Raw genomic sequence first — 23,024 nt, 5'->3', positions numbered from 1 at the left:
AATAATCGTGTTTACATCTTTGGATTACAGAGCATCATTTTCTTAGAAACCCAGTCATTTATTTCTTGGCTGCACTACTGGTCATTTCTAAGAGCCAAGTGTTTTTAGGTGTTATTTATTTTGCACCTTAAGATATCAAACATAAAGTAGACAATAAAAGAGTCAATATTTACAGTGCACAGCGAATTGGATCAATAAATCCACAATAAATACAATCTACAATACATGTAATCAGTTACTTTCCCAGCCCTGCCGCGTCACCAGGCTCTCAGAGGGGAGAGCATAGGGGGAGAGAGAGAGAGCCTGGCAGTTACTGAGGCAGGAAGACAGAAGAAGACCCGCCCCCGTCTTCCGGTGGCCTGTGTGCTGCAGTGTTTTCGTTCCCCCACACAAATGCAACAGCAGGCAGTCAGTCACTACGAGTTAGAGGAAAAACAAGAAGCATGGACATACCAAACGAAGTGTTTGTTTTGAGCTAACTCTCGTTACTCGCGTCGCCCATGTTTTCTAAACGGAACGCAAGAATTGAGCGGAATATTGTCCCTGGAGCACAGCACGGTCTTCCGCCCAGAGCCGGAAACACTCGGAGCGACGTTTTGCTCATCATCATCCAGCCCTGCTGCCACGACACTTCTCTATACAGGCTGAGGCGGAGCAAAGTAACTGTTGACAGTGGAAGTCAAGTGTGTCGCAGTTCAACTCACAGTCACACCGACACAATTTTGAGAGAGCAGAGAGAAGACGCAGGGTGAGTGTTAATAATACTACATTATTATTCCTATTATTATTTTATTCAGGGATGAAACTAGTCACCTTTAGGTGTCAGTCACCTTCTTGAACTTGTGCTGCTAAGTAAGTGAATGGTTTCTGAGTGGTTTAGTGTCTCTGCCCTGGCTGATATCTGTCACCTTTTTCCACTGTCTGAGTTCACATCTGTTGATTGTAAAAGTGTCTGAGTCAGTTTGTTACTGATCGCAGGTGTTTTACTGCGTTCACCTGCCTCTTTTCCTCTCTCTCTCTCAAAGTAACGCTCATAGAAAAGATGTAACAGTGAGATAATGGCGTCAGTAAAACAAACAGGGAAGTTGATGTGGGCGGGGCCTGTACTTCACAGAAGACCGACATGACGCAGTTTATTAAACCGTTAAATTAACCCAGTTTTATTCCATCTGTGACGTGTCTGAGACTGCGAGATGAGCGTCTTTCAGTCACATGACTCCTCATAAAGAGAGAAACGGCTTGTTGACTTTCTGCAGACAGATCAGGACTTCAGAGCGAGGTGGGAACATGGACATATATATATTTAATATAGCTCAATGGGTGGGAAACTAATCTGCTTCATATTAGGCCTACAGAGGGCGCTACTAACTAAGATGACATGCGTCGACTTGCCTACAGAGTCAGACTGCTGTGTTGCGTTTGAGTCATCCGCCTCTCGTCTCTGAGGGCGGGTTCACCGGGCTGATTTCTCATAAACCAGCAGTGTTTCACTGAAATCTGTGACCACCGTGTGTGACCACAGAGGGGCGCTGTTGCACATGTTCTGCACATTTAGGCACCTGACAGTATCCACCCGACACTACAGACAGACAGTCATTCAAGACAAGTGTTGATAAAAAAAAATAATAATGAATGAAGCTAGTTTGTGTGTGTGTGTGTGTGTGTGTGTGTGTGTGTGTGTGTGTGGAAACATATTCATAGAACAAAATATTCTGTGGGTCTTGAAAGATGAGTGAATATGATCACAAATTCTGGCAACTCAGTGGCAACTTTAAAAAATACTCTGGCGCGCAAAGAGTTAATACACTGTTTTTAATTAGACATGTTGTTTGAAGAAAATAAGGTGACACTAACTTACCAGGGTAGTACTGTGTGTGTGTGTGTGTGTGTGTGTGTGTGTGTGTGTGTGTGTGTGTGTGTGTGTGTGTGTGTGTGTGTGTGTGTGTGTGTGTGTGTGTGTGACACGACAGAATAGTTGACCTGTTAGTTAAAGACATAAGGTGTTGATGTGACAGAAACATTTTTAGGCCGTGGACCAATGTTACTATTGAACATTTTTTGGAGACTGGGCTGACATATTCTGGTTTTCAGACAAGTGAAATGACAACAAGATTGGGTTGCAGCTTCATAATCAGGGAGATTAACACATTGAGTGCCAAGGACGTCTGTGGACGTCCTAAAAAAAAGTAACGAGGAGTGCCAAGGACGTCTGTGGACGTCCTAAAATCATAATTCATATTATTCCATAATTCTGCTGTTTAAGGTCGTACCTAGCCAGTGAGCATGAATCCCTTCAAGGGATCACACGGCGCCACCTTAAACATCGTCACAGGAGCTGCTCCACCCACCTCAGATCCTTTACTTTGTACAGGAGACAGCGGAGAAAGCCGTGATCAAAGTGGAAACCGATGCATGCTTTCTGCCAGAGCCGTATATATTGTTCTGTCTACAGCGGAGAGTGGGCTCGGCTGCATCCGCGCTCACAACTGAGCTCTTATGCTTCTATCTATCTCCACACGATTTCCTAGAAAGCCAGCATCCGAAGCCGAACGGCCAAGCCTTTTCGTTCAGTCGCGTTTGCCAGCGCGCATCATTTCCTTGATGGGCGCTGGGATCTGTCCGGGGCAAAAACGGAGTCGAGAAAACAAACTCTGTGCGTGTGGGAGGAGCCCGCAGCTCAGAGGTGGAGAGGTGGAGAGGGTGGAGAGGGGGGGGGGGGGAGGGGTGTGTGGCACACAGGCTGCACAGAAACCACACCACACGCCACCACATCAGAAAACACCAGCCAGAGTCAGTGAATGTGCTCGAAATTAGAGTGCAAAAGGTATTCATAAAAGGGACTATATCTTGGAAAGTTAAAAAAAAACGACAGAAAACCCTTGAAAGTGCACTTTTTTGAGAGGCTGTCATTTCATAATGGAACTGTCTAGAAACAAAATTTCTTCTTTGGAAGAAGCAGGAGTGTTCAATGTTTCATTAAAGTCCAGCCCCGTTAATATAGCCATAATAGAAAAAATTCTATAGCTGTTTTCAACTGAATGGAAGTGAATCTGGCACAGGCTCCAGACAATTTTACTGAAGCGCTGTGGCACTCAATGTGTTAAACTATCCCATGTGGTTTTCGCTGTGTCGTATTTCTAAAAATAATGTATTTTATAGCTCTATAGTCACGTTTCAGTGTTGAATGTTTTGACACAGACCTGCTTACACTTGCTGGCACCGCGTCTGCGACTCTGTTCTCATGCTTTGAAGTGCAGCAGCCATGCTGTCATGTTAAAATAGTTGCAAAATACGTAACCAAAAGAAATATGTGAATGTCTTCCTTTAATGTGGATCCACAAACAGGCAGCCTGCCTTGGCTCAGTGCAGGGAGACACGGTGAAGATTGAGATCAAATGTTTTTCTGACGTGTTGCTACAAACGATCCACACAGCCAGAGCATCCAGAGTCCTTTGTGTCCTGCACACGTGGTAAAAATCACAATTAGATGTTTTCCCCAAATTGTTCAGCCCTACTCCTGAGCTGGGACTCTGTGTGTGTGTGTGTGTGTGTGTGTGTGTGTGTGTGTGTGTCTCCTCTCAGAAGATGAGTGGTCGTGTGGAGGAAGAGGTTGGAGCAGAGCCTCCTGAGAGCTCTCTGTCTGTGGAGGAGTTTCTACTCTTCAGTCCTCAACATGGACCCTCAGACACAAAGTAAGATGACTGCTACACTCTAAACGTCATAATAGCCTAAGAACATGAGAACATGTCAAATTATGCAGGTGCTCAAAGTAGAACATAATGCCAAACTATAGATGTGTTCCTTTTTGTTGTGTGTTGTATCCAAAGTACTTTGAATCATGATTTTGGAACAGATTAAAGGTTTTGAAAAACATAATCTCATACGAATTCCAATCAGATTTGACAAAATCACATTCCAGAAACACAGATTTTATCACGAGGAAGTGGATAGCGTAAAGTATTTTGAAATGCTGTTGCAGGACTTGGAAAAATCATTCGATAAAAAAACGAATTGAATCGAAAAAGCAAAATAATGTCTACTGCAATTAAACACCATTGAGTTTAACCTGTGATTTAGAAATGGTGTTAACTTAGGTCCTGCCTAAATGGGTGAGAGCAGTTTGTAGCACTTTTGAGCACTTTATTGATCCCAGAAGGGCTCTAAAGCCTATCCGGCCCGACGTTGACTGAGCACGCTCAGGGGGACTACATGAGTTTGAGCTGAATGGGAGGGGCCATTTTTCCTCATTTCTTGCCATGGATACCACTGATGCAAAACCTGGCATCCTGTTCACTTATCAACAGACCATGTTATCAAAAACTCCAGATGTCAGAGAAACTGACAATGTGCAAGAAGTTGTGTGTCTTTACTAGAGCTAATGATGATATGTATCAAACATTTGTGTTTGCAGAGGTCAGCACCACATGCAGAGAGCAGAGTCTCCAGTACCCAGCTGTCTGTCTATGAAGACTGACCGGTCTAAAGATCATCCTCCAGACATGAGTAATGAACCTGGAAACCTAGACTGTGAGTCTCAATATTATTATTTTTGTCTAAAATGAATTTCTAAAAAATCCACATTTATTTTGATGAAAATTGACGGACCCCCTGCAGTACCTCCACGAACTCCCGAGGGCAGTGGTGCCCAATGTTTTTACATTTCAAATCTACTTTTACATTTTTCAACAGCATCCCCCCCCGCCCACCAGAGAGCAGAGTCTCCAGTACCCAGCTGTCTGTCTATGAAGACTGACTGGTCTAAACATAGACCTCCACACTTCACAAGGTAAGAGGACTGGTTATACTGCACTGAGGAAATGTGATTTTATATCCTACAGTATTGAGGCGAGCTTGTATTTACAAGGCTGCAAATTAATGCTGAACAAACAATGACTCAAATTAAACAATGAATAATTAAAATGTAAGAAGAGCTAAGTAGGCTACAGATATGGGCTATATCTGGTGAACACAGAGCCCACTAACAGGCCTACAGCTCAGTTCCTGCAGCATATCGCTCAAAAGGCCACCTCCCTACTGAAGAAAGTATTTTCTATTCATAAGGGGGTCACACGTTATTTCTCTATCATGACAATTAGCGGTATGTATATTTAAATTTACATTCTGTCATTTAGCTGACGCTTTGTGAAAATGTAGGGTAGCTTCAGTTGTTTTAAATTGTGTGTGTGGTGTTTTTATTATTAGAACAATAATTATTTGTATCGATCAATTACTAGAAATGTTAGGGGACTCAAATTGAATTCCATGCGACCCCACTTGAGGTCCCGACCCCAAGTTTGGGAAAGCCCGGAGCCCGGGTAGCCCCTCCCTCTGGAGTAGCCCCTCCCTCTGGAGTAGCCCCTCCCTCTCCTCCACCCACGCAAACCACATACGTATTCAGATTGTCACTTGCTGATCAGTAAATCTTTCGTAAATTAAACGTTAGGACACAGATGTGTGAAACTCTCTGAGTATAAATTAATTCCAACATGCAAGTTCTCATGCGTTTTTCTGCAAAAAGGGCAATAAATAAAATACATACAGTAAATACATAGGTGGGTAAACTATCCAAGGTGAGTAGTTTTCCCACTATATATATATATATATATATATATATATATATATTCGATATTGTGAAATTCAATATCGCCCCAGACACACCAAGCCGACAGTCGGTCGTCTGCCATGTCTGGGCGTCTGTCGCTCTAGTATTTGAGTAATTTTGAATCGGGGTCTGGTCGTTGGTGTGAGAAATCACTCTGATTGGCTGGTCAGGGGTAGAGAAATCACTCTGATTGGCTGGTCAGGGGTAGAGAAGTCACTCTGATTGGCTGGTCAGGGGTAGCGAAACACATAAAATGCTCTGCTCATTTTCCACCTTCATCTCATCTGATCATTCCAATACACGGATATTTTCACGACGTGACTTTGGTAAAGTCTATCGCCTCTCACTGCAGGATACCCATTTAGTGTGGTTTCTCCTTATTCTTCCTTTCTTCTTCCACAAGCAAAAGACCAGACAAGACCTGACAACACAACTATATATATATATATATATATATATATATATATATATATATATATATATATATATATATATATATATATATATATATATATATATATATATAGTTGTGTTGTCACAATATGTATATGTATATATATATATATATATATATAGTTGTGTTGTCACAATATGTATATGTATATATATATATATATATATATATATATATATATATATATATATATATATATATATATATATATATATATATATATAGTTGTGTTGTCAGGTCTTGTCTGGTCTTTTATATATATATATATTAGGGGTGTCACGATACACTCAGTTCACGATACGATACGTATCACGATACTGGGTTCACGATAACGATACGATACGATACGATTTTAACAATATTTTTTTAAACTTGAATAATGACAATATATGACTGGAAAAGTAGTATTTTATTTGAAATGCACAAATACAAAACATGCTGTTGTGGGAAATTGTTATTACAATAACAACTAGAAAAAACATGAGATTGGAGATAAGGCTTATCTTGAAATAGAATGAGTTACACCGTCACTTAGATTTACTTTGAACTAAAAGGTTTCTCAGCAGTATAAATTCTCATTATGCATCTTCAGTTTTTCTTCAAACTCAAACAACAAGACTTTTCTTAATCTATTTTTTATGCATCTTCAGTTTTTCCTGTCAAGTAAACAGTTTTGCCAGAAACTCAATTGAATGGTTTCTCTCCTGTATAACTTCTCATGTGTCTCTTCAGAGACTTGTTCAACTGAACTACTTTCCACACATTGAACTTCAACAAACAAAGACGTTTCTTAGTCTATTTTTTTTGGGGGGGGGGGGATTTTTTTTTTTTTTTTTTTTGCGATATGAGATTTCATCTCAACGATACATATCGTGACGTTTTACTATCGCGAAATTTCGTGGGACGATATATTGTGACACCCCTAATATATATATATATATATATATATATATATATATATATATGTATATGTATATGTATATATATATATATATATATATATATATATATATATATATATATATATATATATATAAATAAAAGACCAGACAAGACCTGACAACACAACTATATATATATATATATATATATATATATATATATAAATAAAAGACCAGACAAGGTCTGACAACACCAGTTCCATTTGTAACTTTTCATCTGACATATTCTCCATTAGAAGGAGCTATATTAAGTGAGAGAAATAGTAGGCAAACACTGCTTTGTTTCATTAATCAGGTCTCACACAGGTGCAAATCGTACGTACTTGTTGCAGCACCAACTGGTTGTTCCTGGACCAACATTTCCTCCTAGTTCAGGCCGGGAAAACCCCGCCCTGAACTCATTTGATTGGTCGCCACAATTGCTTCTTCCTGAAAACGTGTGACAAGTAAAAAAGATGTGGTTAAGATTAGGGTTTCTCATCTAACCACGACCATAACCAAACCCTAACCAAATTGTTGTACTTGCCTAAACCTAATGTTTTATAAAAATGTGTGTGGTTAGGGAAGGGCTTCTAGTCATGAGTCCAGACAGGCAGCTTGCAGGCAAGTGTTCGCTGAGCCTTGGCTGAGGAGCTCTTTACCTGAGATGATGAGAGCTTCCTCAGCATCATAGATTTTCAGCCTAGCTACCAGGCCAAGCCCCAGCAGCAGCCTAGCTACCAGGCCAAGCCCCAGCAGCAGCCTAGCTACCAGGCCAAGCCCCAGCAGCAGCCTAGCTACCAGGCCAAGCCCCAGCAGCAGCCTAGCTACCAGGCCAAGCCCCAGCAGCAGCCTAGCTACCAGGCCAAGCCCCAGCAGCAGCCTAGCTACCAGCTGAACCACCAGCAGTCTGTGTGCCTGCCTCTCCTGAACCGACTAACCTGTGAAGAGCCCATCCTGATTGTCTTCTTCATAAAGACACAGATACCTTCACAATGTTCATAATGTGTTTCTCTCAGGATACAGCAGGAGAGAGCAGACTCCCCTGAGCCCAGCTGTGTGTCCATGAAGAGTGACCGGTCTATGGGTCTCCCTGATAACTTCAAAGATGGACAGCACTCTACTGATCTGAGGTATTTATTTAAAACTGATGATCACAACAGATGCTGTTGTCAGATTCACAGTTATCAGATGTAGAATTGGTCCGATCCTTCATCACATCCAATCAGAGCAGCATTTACACAGTTGAGTTGTGTGTGTGTGTGTGTGTGTGTGTGTGTGTGTGTGTGTGTGTGTGTGTGTGTGTGTGTGTGTGTGTGTGTGTGTGTGTGTGTGTGTGTGTGTGTGTGTGTGTGTGTGTGTGTGTGTGTGTGACCTTATATGACCTCATACATCATGTCTTCTCAACAGAGTCGAGGAGAGGTCACAGGGTTCCAGTGGTCAGTCTGCCCAGGAGCATCAAACAGACCTGGACTCCATATTTACGGTGTGAAAAAAAATAACACATTTTACTTCAGCTACACACAAAAACACCTTGTACTTCAGCATTAAAGTCCCTGGAAACCAAAATCCACAAAAACGTTCTAACTATGTTATTTAGGGTCTTATGTTAGTAATTTTGTGCCTCCGAAATTATTATACATTACTTTCAACCCAAAGCCTTAAAATCGCCACTTTTCTACAAGATTCTAAAAAGTACTTCCTCATTGAAGACAGCAGTGCGCGAGGTGCTAAAACGCAGGAGCTTATGACGTCATAAGCTCTATATAACCTTTGTACACGCGCGCAATCCGCACCCACCTATGGCAAGTCCGTTCTTTGCCCCCAGTGACAGCGCTCCCTTGCTGTCCGTCTCCTCTGTGTGCCGTCTGCCACAAGCAAGGTGTCGGGTTTCAGGCCATTCTCTCTCTCTCTCTCTCTCTCTCTCTCTCTCTCTCTCTCTCTCTCTCTCTCTCTCTCTCTCTGTCTATCCCTCTCTCTCTCTCTCTCTCTCTCTCTCTCTCTCTCTCTCTAGAGAGAGAGAGAGAGAGAGAGAGAGAGAGAGAGAGACAGAGCCGCGGAGCAACGCGCGAACACACACTCAGAGAATGGCCTGAAACCCGACACCTCTCTCTCTCTCTCTCTCTCTCTCTCTCTCTCTCTCTAGAGAGAGAGAGAGAGAGAGAGAGAGAGACAGAGCCACGGAGCAACGCGCGAACACACACTCAGAGAATGGCCTGAAACCCGACACCTCTCTCTCTCTCTCTCTCTCTCTCTCTCTCTAGAGAGAGAGAGAGAGAGAGAGAGAGAGAGACAGAGCCACGGAGCAACGCGCGAACACACACACTCACACACACACACACACACACACGGTGTGTGCACTCATCTCTCTTTCTCCGTTTCCCTCCCCCCTCTCTCTCGCGCTCCGAGAGACAGAAATTTCCCTGCTGTAGATGGGACACGCCCACACATTCCGCGGGAAAAATACACTCTAAAAAATAATGAAATCTCATGAGTTTTGCCATGGCTGTCAAACCTAAATTTATATACTTTGCGACGTTCATCATCGTTCAAATTTGGCTGGTGGCTTCAATACAAAAGGAGTCTCTTGCGCGTCAGCCCCTCCGCAAAAGGAGGTCGGTGCTCTCAGGACAGGACAGTATTATGACAAAAGTTCAATGGACAAACCAAAGAGGATCCTGGAGCACACGATTCACTGGAAAATTGCTTTATTCAATGACTAACGTTTCGACGCCTGCTGCGTCTTCATCAGGTGGCTTATTAACATAGGGTCCTGTGATGTGATTAACTCAAAATGCTAAATAATAAAGAAATATTTCTGGTTTCCAGGGACTTTAAGTGAAATCAACCTGTTACAAAAAGGACAAAGGCTACTGTATCACGGTTAGTTATTATGGTTAGGAGTTACTAAGGGGGTATTCACACCTATCTCGTTTGGAGCAGTTGTTTCGAAACAGAGAGCGTTTTCCCCCTTGGTGCGGTTTGTTTGGGGGAGTGTGAACACAGCAATCGCACGCCCGACATAGCCTACAATGTAGGTCTAACAAAACGCATTCTATAATCATATAGGAAAATCTCTGGGAATTATTTTTTCCATCACGAGAGGCTATTAGCCTACCCGAGTGTCTCCTGGCCAATCCAGGAGGCTTGGCAATACTATTTGATTTGTGGCTGTGTGAACACAAACGAACCAAGGCACAAATGCAACAATTGTAACAATTAAGTACCTGGATCGAACAAAGCAAACGACGTACAGGTGTGAATACACCCTAAGTTATGCCTAACCCAGGGGTTTTGAAAGTGTGGGAGAGTGAGCCTCCCCTGAGAGAACATATAGACAGCTGTGCCCCCCCCCCTTTCCACCAATTATTATTGCCATTATTACTATTATTGTTGTTTATACCATGGTCTGGGTGAATACTCGATTCTGATTGGCTGCAAGGTGTCCATTATTTTGTGATATTGTACAGTGATAATGGACACCTAGCTAAATGGTCTGTTCACCGTTCATATCAATGCGCCATAGTTTCACAGTGGTATCAAGAGAGCTGTTTGAGCTCTATACCCCCGTTAAGGGTTAATATGACAATTTTGGATGTTGAGAAAAAAATTGACTCGGTCAAAGTAAGTATTTAAATCACCCCTGTGTGCTCAGTTTATCAAAAATAACTCTTATTTACAATTTTGATTTTCGTTTCGGAGATTTCCCTCCCCTGACAGAAGCCGGCTCTGAGCCATTATGAGCCACTGTCAATAGTGTTTGGCAACATGGAAACGACTCTCCGGACAGAGAAAATGGGCGTGAACAGCCGAGGAAAGAGAGAGAGAGAGAGAGAGAGAGAGAGAGAGAGAGAGAGAGAGAGAGAGAGAGAGAGAGAGAGAGAGAGAGAGAGAGAGAGAGAGAGAGAGAGAAGCAGGGAAGCTTGCACTCAACAGCGCTGTGCTGTCCTCCTTTCTCTCTCTCTCCTCTCGCCTCTTCATACGCACATTTTGCGTATGAAGTTGTATGTTGCCAAACACTATTGACAGTTTGAGCCTTCCCGCAGATGGCAAAACAAGCAGTTTTATTAGCGAACGTGTATTGACGATGCGGTGCGGGATTGCACACTGAGAGACGTCCTTGTACAAAACATACCTGGACTCCAACATACTGAAAGCAGATAGTTTTCACTCTACTCCTGCCTCGCGCCATTTACGTCTTATAAGACCCGCAGACCTTAACGCAATTCCCTGGAATGCGAGTTTAAACGACCCAGTTACATGGCGTTGCATTCTTAGACATTGCCGTTTTATTTTGTATGTTGTTACATAGGCTACAATTGGCCAAATTATTAGTTAGCTTGATTCTAGAATTGTGCCAGGTGTAGAAACTAAGCAGCCATTTTATCCAATGATAGCCTAATCTTGAGAAGCCGAGGGGACTATTTTATCTCGCCGGTTCTCAACTCATATTCAAGGTTATGAAAACTAGATTTTGATTGCAAAATGCATGAAAATATAAATGAATGGTCTTGTTTTGTTTCTTTGGCAAGTGACCATGGTATAAGCGGGTTAATGCACTTCGAGGTGTCCATTATCACTTTTTAAGGGACTTCGCGGAGGCAAACCATCCTCGGCTTCGCCTCGGACGGTTCACGCCTCCACGTCGTCCCTTAAAAAGTGATAATGGACACCTCGTCGTGCATTAACCCTTACATGTTCCACTCAGGCATACAAACAAGTCATCCGCTCGGATTTCTCCAATCACCTGCCTTTAGGCGGGACATCCAGGATATCACCCTATCATCGCTCATTACTTTCCCTGAGTTTCCCTTTCCATCAGTCGGAAGCTCTTGAAAATTGCGAGAGCAAACCGTCCGTTTTTAAGAGACTACGTGCAGTGTATCTGTGTACCTGTAAATGTTGCGTTCTCTGCACGTTCAACCTGTATCGTGTGCTGCAGGCTGCTGGCCAGTGCGGACAGACAGTTTCCCAGCCCCATAAATGTCACAAGATTAATCAGAAATAGCTCCCCAACAGATACAAAAACATGGGCACATGTGCTTGATGTACATACAAAGAACTGCCGCGATCTGATTTGTGAAACACACATTTAAAGAAATCATGATTTCCTCCTCCCTGGAGCTTCTCCTCTGACAGCTCCTCACTCGCCTCAGGCAGCCAGACTGCAGGAGCTCCGCCCCCGGCCGATTCGTGCGGTGGAGGCTGCGTAGCCATTGTGCAGCATGGCCATGTAGCGCCAGAGATTCCCACCGTCTCTGGTTGCGCATTTTCTTCTTAGATTTTTCCCACTCACGACCGCACCTCCTCTCAAGTTGTCTTGCGCCCCCCAGTGGAGACGCCGTCTAAACTTTGAGAACCGCTGGCCTAACCCAATCACTAAGGCTTAGCCAACAATGTCCCTTACCATTAGCCCCAATGTAAGATGAAATCTCTATCCCTAGTGTACTGACGTGAGAGTGAAACTTACTCACTTATGTGTTTGCAAGTGATCTCTGTTTAGGCAGCAGGGTAAAGATTACAGTTCATTAATTCACTGGTCTTCTTGATCTTCTGCGCTATACGTCATGGCGTCGCTCTGAACTGGGGCATGGTTGGTTTGGTGATACCCAGCTCCATGGCATCGGTTTCAGTTGGATCACTTAGGATGTCGCTTGTTCTGGTCTTCATTCAAAGGTTGGATGCTTAGGAAATCCACAATCCCCAAATGTGATAGTGTTACGTATAGATGATCAAATATCCTATTAGTTTGAGAAGGTGCAACTCTATTATGTCACGTGGAGTTGCTTGCTAATCCCATAGCTTCTGCTACGTTAGTTACCAAACAGTCCTAATCATCAGTTCTACAGGTCTGTGCATCCACAGACGACCAACTGTCCTCAAGAAACATAGCTTCACAGGTCTGTGCGTCCACACACGACCAGCTGTCCTCAAGAAACATAGCTTCACAGGTCTGTGCGTCCACACACGACCAGCTGTCCTCAAGAAACATAGCTTCACAGGTCTGTGTGTCCACACACGACCAGCTGTCCTCAAGAAACATAGCTTCACAGGTCTGTGTGTCCACACACGACCAGCTGTCCTCAAGAAACATAGCTTCACAGGTCTGTGCGTCCACACACGACCAGCTGTCCTCAAGAAACATAGCTTCACAGGTCTGTGTGTCCACACACGACCAACTGTCCTCAAGAAACAGTAGCTTCACTTCAGCTACCAGACTGCTTTTGATCCATGCAGTTCATCTGTCGGCGTCCTCAATCAGTATCATCAACATCAGCTGCTCTTCCTTTGTATCTTAGGATGATGTCATTTCATGGACAAGAGAAACCTTTGACCCAAATATGTCAGTCCAGTACTTTCCCTACAGCCCCCCCTAACGGTACACCTCCAGTACTACAATAATATAAGCAAAATCCTAATAAGTACTAAGAATAAGAAAGCAAGAAAGAAAGATGGATTAAGAAAGTTATCTGACTACTGTCATGATTGTAATGTTCTGCAGGCCATAGCATATAAACCATTCTGGTCATTATAATGTCCCAACTCAGTCTCACAAAGAATTGTGACATAGTAACGTGGGTCCACAGCCCAGACGTTCTACTTTCACCAAAACACATTTAAAATTGTTCAAAAATAAAGTTTGTTTAGCCACTAGAGGGCGGGGCCAAGGCAGGGATGAGGCGAGGATGAGGCTCCTACAACTCTCTACTGGGGCAACTTGGTGGTCACGGCCGGCTCAGTAACCAGGAAGTAGCTGTGGACTGAGGCAGAAACTGATGTTCACATTCAACTATTTTAGAGCCATTGTTGTGAAACTAGAAGGCTTTGTGCTGTGGGTCAACATTTCTATTCCATAATTATTTGTGAGATCATGTTGAATCTCCATGCTGCACTCTTTAGATCAGTGCAGGCTTTCAGTCTCTGAAGATGGATGTAATTTTGTCTGCAGATTTTAGTATGAAGGTTTAATGTGTATATTATTCTGTTCCAGCTGCTTGAGGAGAACATCATCACCTTTGTGAAGATGGAGCTGAGAAGGTTGAGTCCAGATGAGGCAGAATGCTCAGAGAGTCAGAGGGAGGAGGAGGAGGTGCTGCATGGTGTGGAGGAAGAGCAGAGGAGGAGCACAGAGGCGTTTCTGCTCTTCCTGAGGAGAATGAAGCAGGAGGAGCTGCAGAGGAGTAAGAGTCTTTAACAGCTTTAATGTCATGGAGAGAGAGGGGAGGTGGTGGAGAATGGCTGATTTATGTCTGTTAGAGTTTTGCTTAGTTTTCAAGACAATGATGCCACCTATAAGTGAAAGAATTGACAAAACAATATAGGAACAAATCATTTGGGGCACCTCATCTAATTCATTTGAATCAGGTGCACAAGCTGTAGCTGGAAGATGCCGTCAAGCCACAGTTCTCAACCGCAACAAAGAAAGAACATATAACCAAACAAGAAACAAATTATTAGAGAGAGAAGAACATTATATTTGAGTTTTGCTCATTTTGATCTCATTTGACTTGTTAAGACATGTTCAATTTTTTCTGAATGTATTTGAGTCATCATCGGTTTGGAACATGCCAAATCCATTCCAACACGAACACAAGATAAAGAAACTGAGTTTAGCCCTCCTTCATGTTGGAACTTTACAGTTTATAGTGGCTATAGTTTAACATGATAGAAGCCATGAGCATGTCCAAACTCTGCTGAAAATCTAAACATTTGCCAAACAAGATCTATGCATTACAATATTTAAAGGTCAATAAGCAGAATCCCTCTGGATAATCTGGTAAAATTATTAATTTGTTAATGTGAGTGTAATATGCTGAACACAGTGGTGCACACTGGGAAACGAAACAGCACCACACCAGTTGTCTTTCACACTGAGCTGCACACAATCAGGACCTGTTTGTCCGCTCACCACTGATGAGCTGAAGAGATGTCATGGAGTGGAGATACACATTTACCAGGAAATGTTCACATTTCTCATGTTTCCCAAAACATCTGCTCACTTATGTTCTTTGTTTGTTCTTTGTTCTTTCAGAAACTCAACATCCACAACAAAAACACAAATCCAGTCTGAAGGAGAAGTTTCAGTGTTTGTTTGAGGGCATTGCTAAAGCAGGAAACCCAACACTTCTGAATCAGATGTACACAGAGCATTACCTCACAGAGGGAGGGAGTGGAGAGGTCAATGATGAACATGAGGTCAGACAGATTGAAGCAGCGTCCAGGAAACTGGTGAGTACATCTCCAGTACTACAATAATATAAGCAAAACCCTAATAAGTACTAAGAATAAGAAAGAAAGAAAGAAAGAAAGAAAGATGGATTTCTAAAAATTAAGAAAGTTATCTGACTACTGTCATGATTGTAATTCTCTGCAGGGCGTAGCACGGCGATCCTCAAAGTCTGGACTCCGGTCCGCATCCGGACCGAGACACTGTCCTATCCGGACCAAGCCCTATAACCTACAAATCATTGATAACTTACATTTTCAGGGAGCGTTTCTATTTTAACCGGCACATGCTTTTAGAGTATTTACGGTACTACTGGTTTATCTGCCAGGAAGCTCACAGACCAATGCATGCGCTGTAAATCATCACACGTGATGCTACTCAGCCAATCAAATAAGCGAATCGTTTCTCTCTGTTGCTTCGAGTGGTGCTGCGAGAGTGTGACACAAGGACGGAGGGGAGGTGACGCGAGGCGAGAGATAGTAATTTCACATGGTGTGCTCAAAAGAAACCACTCTTACATCTCCATTCATTGTTCTTACGGGCAGATTAAAACCAATATGTCTCGTGTGAAATGCGGTGCGATCCTGACCGGTCTATGGAAGCGCCACACATGAGCAAACACACATACACACACCAGGGCACACTCACTGCCCAACGCAACAGCATGCGAGGTTGATCGACAGACAGACAGAGACAGACAGAGACAGACAGACAGACAGACAGACAGACAGACAGACAGACAGATAGAGAGCTCACTTCTCTCAAGAGAAAAGGTTGTTTGTTGGCTGAGAGTGTTAAATGTGAAATGGAGTGAAGAAAAGGGGAAACTTATTTCTCTTAATAACACTTCATTTTAAGATGCACATTTTTCCAAAGCGCTCTGTTGTATGTTATTTTTAAATGTATTATTTTACTTGAAATGAGAAAAGATCATTTATTTATTATAGTAGGCTAGTTATGTATAATTAATCCAGTTAACACTTTCAGTGCCACGGCCCTTGGGCAAAAGGTTGCTTGCTGTGCCACATAGGCCGCAATGCATTTTAAAACAGTCATATAATTTCTTTAATAATTACTATGTAAACACTGAACACGCACAAATAACGATGAGACTCTCTTCTATCACCTGCAAAAAAAAGTTTATTGATCCCATTTTCCGTTCTTTAGTTATGAGCCGGAGAAGATAGCTTGATTGAACGAAAAACAGAGCTTTTTTTCTACGAGCTGAGATAATGAGCCTTTTGTGAAATTAAACATTTCAAGCACATCACTGACTCTGAAGCTAATTTTCTGATGTAGTCACACCTCAAAAATAATTTCCTTCAATAAAACAGTGAAGGCAAGGGAATTTTGTTTGGAAGAATAATATTTTTAGCTGAAACCAGCAGCGCTGGCGCCTGCATGCGCTGCTGGTTGCAGCTTCTTGCTGATCTTTTGCTGCTGGTGGGCATCGGATATTCTGGCTTGCGTTTGCCAACCCTGTCCTGCTGTCTGGGTCTGTCTGGGTCTGTGTTGTGTACTTGGCTCTGCGTGCCCACCTCCCCCCCTCCTCCTCCCCCCCCCCCGTTGTGGGAGGAGTGTCTCTCTGCTCTGCTGTTTTCTCTGCCTGTGCTCAGCACTGAAAAAGTCCGCTAGATCCTGCTTTTTTACAGCCGCGTGTACCAGCTCCCATGCTTCGAGTTGAGAATAATAACAAATCCACGGCTGATCATGTGTTGCAGCGGACACGGAGGCTGTTGCAGCGGACACCGAGGTGCCCAATTGTGATAGCAGATTGGCTGCTGCAGGGGCACAGCTAAACGTTGCTTCAATGAAGCCGCTGCATACGGACGGATGCGATGCGATTTCCTTCCCCCCAATGACTTCTTCTGTGTGTTTCACTCCACGTTCTCTCATCTGGAGAGCGCTGTCGCCACCTAAGGGTTCTGTAAAATAGGTTAGACACATTCAATACCTCTGAATATTGTAAGAGGCGATGTAAGAGGCATAGATCGACACCCCCCCGTCAAAAAAAAAAATTCGAGTTATTGACGCCATTTGGCGTCGCTGGCACTCTACGGTAAATTTCTAATGACGCCATATGGCGTCGCTGGCACTGAATGTGTTAAATATGAAAACTGTAAATAAACATTGTTGATGTTTATTTTGATTTAACAGTCAGTTGTTCACTACATACAGACATTGTACCATTAGGCTACTTCAATCATTGAGTTCAATGGCACTGAATCATAGCGTAAGCTACGTTACAATGTTCCGGACCTTTGCTTGAGGACATTTTCTCTAACTGGACCTCTTTGAATTTTAATTGAGTGCCCCTGGCGTAGCATATAAACCATTCTGGACATAATAATGTCCCAACTCAGTCTCACAAAGACTTGTGACACCCAGACATTCTACTTTCACCAAAACACATTTACAATTGTTCAAAAATAAAGTTTGTTTGACCACTAGAGGGCGGGGCCGAGGCGGGGATGAGGCGAGGATGAGGCTCCCACAACTCTCTACTGGGGCAACTCAGTGGTCACAGCCGGCTCAGTAACCAGGAAGTAGCTGTGGACTGAGGCAGAAACTGATGTTCACATTCAACTATTTTAGAGCCATTGTTGTGAAACTAGAAGGCTTTGTGCTGTGGGTCAACATTTCTATTCCATAATTATTTGTGAGATCATGTTGAATCTCCATGCTGCACTCTTTAGATCAGTGCAGGCTTTCAGTCTCTACAAGATGGATGTAATTTTGTGTGCAGATTTTAGTATGAAGGTTTAATATGTATATTATTCTGTTCCAGCTGCTTGAGGAGAACATCGTCACCTTTGTGAAGATGGAGCTGAGAAGGTTCCGGAGGGTTCTGAGTCCAGATGAGGCAGAATGCTCAGAGAGTCAGAGGGAGGAGGAGGAGGTGGATGGTGTGGAGGAAGAGCCGAGGAGGAGCAAAGAGGCTTTTCTAAACATCACACTGCTCTTCCTGAGGAGAATGAAGCAGGAGGAGCTGGCTGAGGAGCTGCAGAGGAGTAAGAGTCTTTAACAGCTTTAATGTCATGGAGAGAGAGGGGAGGTGGTGGACAATGGCTGATTTATGTCTGTTAGAGTTTTGCTTAGTTTTCAAGACAATGATGCCACCTATAAGTGAAAGAATTGACAAAACAATATAGGAACAAATCATTTGGGGCACCTCATCTAATTCATTTGAATCAGGTGCACAAGCTGTAGCTGGAAGATGCTGTTAAGCCACAGTTCTCAACCGCAACAAAGAAAGAACATATAACTAAACAAGAAACAAATTATTAGAGAGAGAGAAGAACATTATATTTGAGTTTTGTTCATTTTGATCTCATTTGACTTGTTAAGACCTGTTTAATTTTTTCTGAATGGATTTGAGTCATCATCGGTTTGGAACATGCCAAATCCATTCCAACAAGAACACAAGATAAAGAAACTGAGTTTAGTCCTCTTTCATGTTGGAACTTTACAGTTTATAGTGGCTATAGTTTAAAGTCGAGATGAACAATGACTTTTCTTTTCTTTTAGTTCAAATACCTGGGTATGCAGTGCACCTAATAATGTATGCCAAAAAAATCACAAACATCTAATTTCTTTAGTTTTTCACACTTTTTCACATCAAAAGTTAATTTTTCAAGATTTCATTGATAACAGCAATCTACAGTTTGCTGACGTCACCTAGTACTATCAAATGTCTACCCCATTTCAACCAATCATATCACGACATGCAGCTGTCAATCAAATCTTCATTTCAGGATAATTTTCAGTAGAAAATGGCGCCTAGTACCTGTCATCTGGCAGAATTCCTATCCCATAAACTAACTACTAACTTGGCCAATTGTATGAAACAACAAAAAACAAAAACTATAATCTCTAAGAATGCAAAGAAATGTAACTGGCTCGTTAAAACGCGCATTCTAGGAATATCGTATTTACAGAAATAGCGTGAATGGCGCACGCTTGAGAGTGTGGTAGTTAGGTGTCGCCCCTCGGAGATTCCAGGCGGGCGGGCAGCACCCATGCATCGGATTGTTTGCTTGCTACGCACGAAGCAGCTGGCTGCCTGGTACTATGCGGATCCCACTTGCATAGCACGACAACAGGCTGAATCCCACTCGATTTGGGGGTGGAACACGCCATGATTGACCAATGCCAAAGCCAGTCGACAGAATTGTCAAATCAAATCATCAACACTGTATATGGTCCGCCTCTCTTTGTTTTCAGTCTGAAACGGACTCAGAGGCACGTGACGAACGGGTTCAGCTCGACTTTAAAATTATAGAAGCCATGACCATGTCCAAACTCTGCTGAAAATCTAAACATTTGCTAAACTAGATATACTGTAAAACTGCCAATAAGGGCCCGGGCGCTTATTATGCTAAATCAATTTGGACCCGGCGATAAAAGGAAGACCCGGCGGCAATTAGAGTCAGGCGGTTATTTCCATTTGGCCATAATTGAGCCAGGCGGTTATTATTTTTTTAACATAAATGCCTGCTCAGCAAAAACGGAAAGTATCAAATTGCTTATTTAAACCAGTGAGATAGTACTAGTTAGTACACACAAGAGGCTAGGTACAGGCAGTTTTGAACATGCCTAGTATTGTACAACGGACTGGAATGAACGCGTCTTCATCGCCATCATCATCCAACTACTGTATCAGTTCATTGCTCTCCTCTTCTTCCTCTGCCAAGCAGCCATACCATATTTTAAACAAGTAACAGCCTACCGCTCACACATTCAGTTGTTTGTGTTTCATTGGAAAGACGTCATAGCAACGTTATTAGTCTCGCTTGCCAGACACTCCCAGCAAAGCACGCTAACGCTAACGTACAGTAGCTAGCTACCAAGCTAACGCCAACCAAACATCAGCACTGCAGCACTAGCGTTAGACAAAACAAGGGGACTTACCAAATAGTAGGTAGACGCCAAGTTTCCAATACATGTCCAGTATAATGGGTATAATCCATACTGCATTTATGATCGCTGTTCCGCTGAGAGAAATGCACTTTTACAAGGCACAACTGAGCTACGTTAGCGTAAGTTGCCCACTGCTCCTAGTTTAGACAGCGTCTCAGCACGTTGCCTACAGGAATCCGTAGCATTAAACAATGCGGTATGCACTATGCATACTTGAAACATGTCGGTTACAGCATGTATAAATAAAATATAAAACTGTCTGACAGGATGAAACTTCCGTCTGACTTCCTCCAAAACAACGTCATTACCGTTTCTTGCTCTCTCGTGCTTCGGGTGTGTTCGGTAGCTCGCGGCTTGGTTCGTGATGACAAAAACAACAATAACAACGGTAACCAAAAAAATATTCCATTTCCGGCCCCGGCGGCAAAAAGAGTCAGGCGCTTATTATGCTAAATCAATTTGGACCCAGCAGGAAATGGAAGACCTGGCGGCAATTAGAGTACCAGCACTTATTGGAAGAATTACGGTATATATTCAATATTCATTACACGATTTAAAGGTCAATGAGCAGAATCCCTCTGGATAATCTGGTAAAATTATTAATTTGTTAATGTGAGTGTAATATGCTGAACACAGTGGTGCACACTGGGAAACAAAACAGCACCACACCAGTTGTCTTTCACACTGAGCTGCACACAACCAGGACCTGTTTGTCCGCTCACCACTGATGAGCTGAAGAGATGTCATGGAGTGGAGATACACATTTACCAGGAAATGTTCACATTTCTCATGTTTACCAAAACATCTGCTCACTGATGTTCTTTGTTCTTTCAGAAACTCACCATCAACATCAACATCCACAACAAAAACACAAATCCAGTCTGAAGGAGAAGTTTCAGTGTTTGTTTGAGGGCATTGCTAAAGCAGGAAACCCAACACTTCTGAATCAGATGTACACAGAGCATTACCTCACAGAGGGAGGGAGTGGAGAGGTCAATGATGAACATGAGGTCAGACAGATTGAAGCAGCATCCAGGAAACCAGTGAGACCAGAAACAACCATCAGATGTGAAGACATCTTTAATCCCTTACCTGGTAGAGACAAACCAACCAGAACATTGATGACAAAGGGAGTGGCTGGCATTGGGAAAACAGTCTTAACACAGAAGTTCACTCTGGACTGGGCTGAGGACAAAACCAACCAGGACATACAATTCCTATTTTTGTTCACTTTCCGAGAGCTGAATCTGCTGAAAGATAAAGAGTTCAGCTTGGTGGAACTTCTTCATCGCTTCTTTCCTGAAACCAAAGAAGCGGGAATCTGCCGGTTTGACAAGTTCCAGGTTGTGTTCATCTTTGACGGTCTGGATGAGTGTCGACTTCCTCTAGACTTCCAGAACAACAAGGTTGTGACTGATGTTACAGAGTCGACCTCAGTGGATGTGCTGCTGACAAACCTCATCAAGAGGAGACTGCTTCCCCTTGCTCGCATCTGGGTAACCACACGACCTGCAGCAGCCAATCAGATCCCTCCTGAGTGCATTGACATGGTGACAGAGGTGAGAGGCTTCACTGACCCACAGAAGGAAGAGTACTTCAGGAAGAGATTCACAGATGAGCAGCAGGCCAAAAGAATAATCAAACACATCAAGACGTCACGGACCCTTCACATCATGTGCCACATCCCAATCTTCTGCTGGATCTCTGCTACAGTTCTGGAGGATCTGTTGAAAACCAGTGAGGGAAAAGAGCTGCCCAAGACCCTGACTGAGATGTACATCCACTTCCTGCTGGTTCAGTGCAAACAGCAGAACATCAAGTATCATGGGAGAGCTGAGACAGATCCACACTGGACTACAGAGACCAGGGAGATGATTCTCTCTCTGGGAAAACTAGCTTTTGAGCAGCTGGAGAAGGGCAACCTGATTTTCTATGAAGCCGACCTGAAAGAGTGCGCCATTGATATCACAGCAGCCTCAGTGTACTCAGGAGTCTTCACACAGATCTTTAAAGAGGAGTGTGTGCTGTACCAGCAGGAGAAGGTCTTCTGTTTTGTCCATCTGAGCATTCAGGAGTTTCTCGCTGCTGTCTACATGTTCTACTGTCACACAAACGGGGATGAGAGGGTGCTGGAGACATTCCTGAAAGAAGAAGAAGAAGAAGAAGAAGAAGAAGAAGAAGAAGAAGAAGAAGAGGAAGAAGGAGAAGAAGACGAGGAAGAAAAAGAAGAAGAAGATGGTGAACAATCCCTGGATGTCTTTCTGAGGAGAGCCATGGTCAAATCCCTGAAGAGTAAAAATGGCCACCTGGACCTCTTTGTCCGCTTCCTTCATGGCCTCTCACTGGAGTCCAGCCAGAAACTCTTACGAGGCCTGCTGGGTCAGACAGAGAGCAGGCCTGAAAGCATCCAGAGAGCCATCAGTAACCTGAAGGAGATGAACACTGTTAAAAAAAGAGTAAACTACATTACCTCTCCTGAAAGAAGCATCAACATCTTCCACTGTTTGATTGAGATGAATGACCAGTCAGTTCACCAGGAGATCCAAAAGTTCCTGAAGTCAGAGAACAGATCAGAGAGTAAACTCTCTGAGATCCACTGCTCAGCTCTGGCCTACATGCTGCAGATGTCAGAGGAGGTTCTGGATGTGTTCGACCTGGAGGCCTATAACACATCAATGTTGGGGCGACAGAGACTGATCCCAGCTGTGAGGAACTGCAGGAAGGCTCGGTTAGTACTCCGTTAGTAACAGTATAGAACAGTCTAGACAAGCGGTTTTTAAAGTGTGAGGCGCGACGTGATGCCGAAAAAATGTTAAGAAAATGCACAGCCTCCACCAGACATGTCCGCGCAGTCACAAAAGTAGCGTACGCGGTTGTCTGCAGAGAGCCTGGGTGCACACC

At 43.3% G+C, this 23,024-nt stretch overlaps 2 protein-coding genes across 2 annotated transcripts in view; both read left to right on the top strand.

Annotated features, from left to right (window-relative positions):
* Positions 1-23,024, top strand: part of LOC310791545 (uncharacterized protein) — a gene marked incomplete at both ends in the record, with an annotated part of 557,869 nt that overhangs the window by 415,694 nt on the left and 119,151 nt on the right. The window contains one exon of the mRNA XM_083653217.1: positions 3,583-3,692. Within this exon, the coding sequence (XP_083509343.1) occupies positions 3,583-3,692 (110 nt within the window). The remainder of the gene's footprint in view (positions 1-3,582; positions 3,693-23,024) is intronic.
* The window catches only part of LOC310791122 (NLR family CARD domain-containing protein 3-like), a gene marked incomplete at both ends in the record, with an annotated part of 35,358 nt that continues 33,272 nt past the window's right edge, over positions 20,939-23,024 (top strand). Inside the window, one exon of the mRNA XM_083652822.1 lies at positions 20,939-22,851. Coding sequence (XP_083508948.1) covers positions 20,939-22,851 — 1,913 coding nt within the window. The remainder of the gene's footprint in view (positions 22,852-23,024) is intronic.

This window comes from Poromitra crassiceps (genome assembly GCF_964638095.1).
Source record: "Poromitra crassiceps genome assembly, chromosome: 16".
NCBI classification, from domain to species: domain Eukaryota; kingdom Metazoa; phylum Chordata; class Actinopteri; order Beryciformes; family Melamphaidae; genus Poromitra; species Poromitra crassiceps.
The sequence above is the reverse complement of the archived record's forward strand: the minus strand, read 5'-3'. Positions and strand labels throughout refer to the sequence as shown.